The sequence below is a fragment of the Solanum tuberosum genome, unplaced genomic scaffold, assembly GCF_000226075.1.
Source record: "Solanum tuberosum cultivar DM 1-3 516 R44 unplaced genomic scaffold, SolTub_3.0 scf00346, whole genome shotgun sequence".
NCBI lineage: Eukaryota > Viridiplantae > Streptophyta > Magnoliopsida > Solanales > Solanaceae > Solanum > Solanum tuberosum.
The window spans coordinates 421,923-426,238 of NW_006239265.1; the positions used below are offsets into that span (position 1 = coordinate 421,923).

The 4,316-nt window shown below is 30.5% G+C and overlaps 1 protein-coding gene across 1 annotated transcript in view; it reads left to right on the forward strand.

Annotated features, from left to right (window-relative positions):
- Positions 1-3,110: 3,110 nt before the first annotated feature.
- Positions 3,111-4,316, forward strand: part of LOC102605357 (NAC domain-containing protein 86-like) — a 3,320-nt gene continuing 2,114 nt past the window's right edge. The window contains exons 1-2 of the mRNA XM_006361114.2: positions 3,111-3,699; positions 4,229-4,303. Coding sequence (XP_006361176.1) covers positions 3,543-3,699; positions 4,229-4,303 — 232 coding nt within the window. The 5' untranslated portion in view covers positions 3,111-3,542. The remainder of the gene's footprint in view (positions 3,700-4,228; positions 4,304-4,316) is intronic.

Here is a 4,316-nt window from a genome sequence, read left to right on the forward strand (position 1 = left end):
TTTCATTAAAATTTCTTTATACTTTACTTATTGAAAGCAAGAATGCCCAAGCCGAAAACATTTATCTTATTGATTTCATGTAATATGAGTGTCTATGACAATTCTTTGTGGGACTGCAAATGTTATTGTCTCTTCCTTCTTGGCCAATATAGTGAATTTTAAAGTTTTATTGATAGTAAATTCAGTGATCGAAAGTTCGGTAATTTAAGTCATTCTAACTATTTTTTATTTTGAATGAATTGTTTCTTTTATTTATGTGTATGGTTAATAACCGAATAACCGAACCAAACCAAACCGATAACCACCAAACCGGTAAATGTATATTATATTTGGTTTGGTTTGATTTTGATAATTTTAAAACCGATTAAGTTGGTTTGATTTTGGTTTTGACTAATAACCAATCTAAATCAACCCGTGAACACCCCTAAGTAAAATCACTTAATTATATCTATGACACTTCTTTCTTTTATATATATATATATATATATAATTATTTACAATTAAGAAATTAAAGTGTGCGACTCAAACCCCAGCCTACCGATCGAGATTTGAGATGCTCAATCACTCAACCAAACCTCAAATAATTATGTGTCTATATCAAAGAAACTTTTCTTTTATTTTTTGCATCGATCGACATGTAATTTCGATCAGTTGAAGAAAAAGGTATGATCATCATATGGCTTGTTTGGTTGTAAGTCTGCTTCTTTAATATTCTCTATGTGTACGTACATGGCTGCAGCCTTAATTTCCAATATATGTGGCTTTTTCAAAAACGAATAACAAGAAAATATTCCTAACTTGCCAAACTCAGTTCTTGTACCTTACTTTTCTTCAAATTATGGAACTAATAATATGTAAAAGTAAAGAAGAGTTTACTCTCACTTGAGCTCTAACGGTTTCTAATTAATGGTGAATTACTCCTCCCGTTTTCATTTTACTTAGCCCCTATACAAAAATAAATGTCTAATTTTTATCCATCTTAGCAAATCGAGAGAATTTTATAGTACTTTTTTTCATATTATTATCCTTAATACTTATTAAATAACTATATAGAGTAACGGTAATCAAATTTAGAGTTTTAAAATATTATGATAGATCATATTTAGTAAAATACACCTCTAATTAAAAAGTTAACGAATATGTCAAATAATATGATACGGAAGAAATGGCAAGCTGGAGCGTAATATGAGTTTAATTTATTTGAAACTAACGCGTATTACGTAATGTGAGTATACGTTGTACTTTTTTTTTTTTAGAAGACAGGCTGAGAACATCTCTGACATGTCTCTCCTATCTTCTTTTTTTTTTGGTCAGTGTGAAAAGGATTAAAGCAAGTAAATCTTATGAGATCACATGATTAATTAATCTCAGAATCTTGTAACTCTTTCTTGAAGATAATGAGAGTAGGGGACCACACTATAAAAGGTTACATATTAAAATAACACACAGCCAAAACCATCAGGATGGTTCAGACTTCAGATTAAGGCTCCCGCTATATGTAGGTTCTGGAGAAGATCAGTCGGGTCACAATGATATATTATACAGTCTTACCTTATATTTTTGCAAGAGGCTGTTTTCACATCTTGAATTTATAACCTTATAATCACAAGATAACAACTTTACAAGTTTCAAAACTTTCTTTATTAATATCAATACTAATTGAACTTAATTATGGGGAATATAATCCGCTTCTACTATGAGAACTCAAAGCTAGTCTTTTTTAAAGTTTCATTTCACATTTTATCATTTCCTTGCAACTGCAACATCATCTCAACTTTGTATAATTAATATCAAAACCTTAGTCTACCTTTTCAGCCCATGTACACATAGGAGTCGTTTGGTTGACGGATGGATAATAATTCTAAGATAAAATATGAAATTATATTATATAATATATTCCACCGTTACTGCTTGCATGATTATTTGTAAGTTACTTCAACAAACTACTTGTAAGCTGCTTGCAAAGGCTTTATAAGCTACTTGAGGAAATTAGTTGCAGGGCAGTTGTTTGTAAGTTTCTTCAAGAAGACGTGTTTCCACTTTGGTCATTACACTAAACTGTGAATAATGTATCTACTATATTGTATGCATGTATTGTTTAAATAAATATAATGTTTGGATATATTGTATCGTTCTCTGTCATAATATAATGTTATATATTCATAAGTTAGATGATAAACCTATCACAAATTGTAGGGTACAAGGTAGAGCTACTATGAAAAGATATAGTAAATAATAAAATAAGCAAAGACAAAGGAGAAGAACATATTAAGGTAACAATGTGATCACATCAAATCGATCATTATTGTTACTTAACGATGAATTTAAATAATACAATATAATAAAATTTAAATAACAATCAAAATAAATATTATATTTAAACTAATATTATTATACAATATAATACAATACAATATAACGGTTAACAACTATCTAAACAAGGCGTAAGGTCTCAAGGAGCACTTCTTTTCGAAGACTGGGCCATAGGATTAAAAAATGAGACCATTAAATCAACCAAAAAGTGGTTTTGTCCGACTCATGATGATGTGGATGGAAAGACTCTTGACCAAAGTATATGGATGAATACTTTATAGGTTAATTCGGATTTAAGCTTTACCAGTTTAATATTGAATTTATACTTTTAAAATTATATATAGGTTCATATTTACCTGCTAATTATCGTAACTTTAGTATACTTTCACTTTTTTACGCATAAATTGATGTTCGATTAATTTGAATTCACACTAAATATTATTTCCTCTATTTTATTTTATATGATATATTTTCTCTTCATTTCGTCTAAAAAAGAATGTTATCTTACTATAATTGGAAACAATTTAATTTTTAAATTCTTCTTTTACCCTTAATGAAATAATTTATAATTACATAAATATTCAAGAACACAAATTTTTTTTTTAAAAAATTGTTTAAACCGTGTCAAATTAAACGGTACCACATAAAATGAGACAAAAATAGTAAACTTGATTTTAGTATGAATCAAGACAAACAAACTGAAACATAGAGAGTACCTGGTTTTAGTGTGAATCTGGTTCTGATTTTGGTGGGGTAAGCCTAGACAAGCTACATATCTTTCGGTTTTCATATTAATATTTTTGCAACTTTTTGCTTCTCCATAGCCTATAAAAGCTCATTGATGCTGCTCCTTTTTTACTCTACAAAAACTTCTCATCCCTCTTTAACTGGCCTCTATTTTTGGACTGTGATCACTCAAATTTAGAAACTTCTGAACTATTTAGGATTGGTAGTACTAGAAAAAAAACCTTTTTTTATGTTTTGACAAACCATATAGTGACATTTTTTGCCTTGTAGGATTGAAAGGCAGTTTTGAACCCTTTTTTTTTTCCTGGAAGATGATTGAATTGTCCCAGGGATATTACATCTTATGTAAACTTACAAAATTCAGTGTTGCCAAAAGTTTTTATTTTTGGATATTTCAAATTTTCAATAGGTACAGTTTGAACACTTAGCTAAATTTCATATTGTAACTTGTGTGTAGTTAGCACTTGGAAATATTTACTTATATGGCAGGAATATCATTACCTCCCGGATTTCGTTTCCATCCAACTGATCAGGAATTGGTTGGATATTACCTGAAAAGGAAAACTGATGAACTTGAAATTGAGTTGGAAGTTATTCCAGTAATAGACTTGTATAAATTTGACCCATGGGACCTTCCAGGTATACATTCTTGATCACCTTTTTCTCTTGAAAAAACTTATCTAAGCATTGACAAATATATACTCCGCAATAACCTCATATAGATTGCATTAGGGTAGACTGTCTACATCCCATTCACATACTAGGGGTGCGGTGCTTCCCCATATCCTGTGTAAAACTGGGATGCTTTGTGCATCGGGCTGCCCTTTTCATGATGGACATGTCATTGCTTTCATGATGATATTTTCATTTGATAGGTTATGTTGTTGGAGCAAAAGCTAAGAAATAGTGCTTTTGCTGTTTTCATGACAATTTGAACTGAAAATGAGTTGTTGCTTTATAGCTTATCTAATCTTTTTGTCTTGTCACAAGATGGAGTGCTCTGTGGGGCATCTCTATTTTCACACACATGCCCTAACCACATATCAAAAAGAAAAAGAAAAACATGTCTAAAAGCATCAGGTTTCTTGTTTTAGCTGGTTCATTCTTCTTGCTTATTCTGAACTTGGTATTTTGGGATATTGATAATAATCATGTCTTTGAGATGCAGATAAATCTTTCTTGCCGAAACGTGATATGGAGTGGTACTTCTTCTGCTCTCGGGACAAGAAGTACCCGAATGGCTCGCGAACAAATCG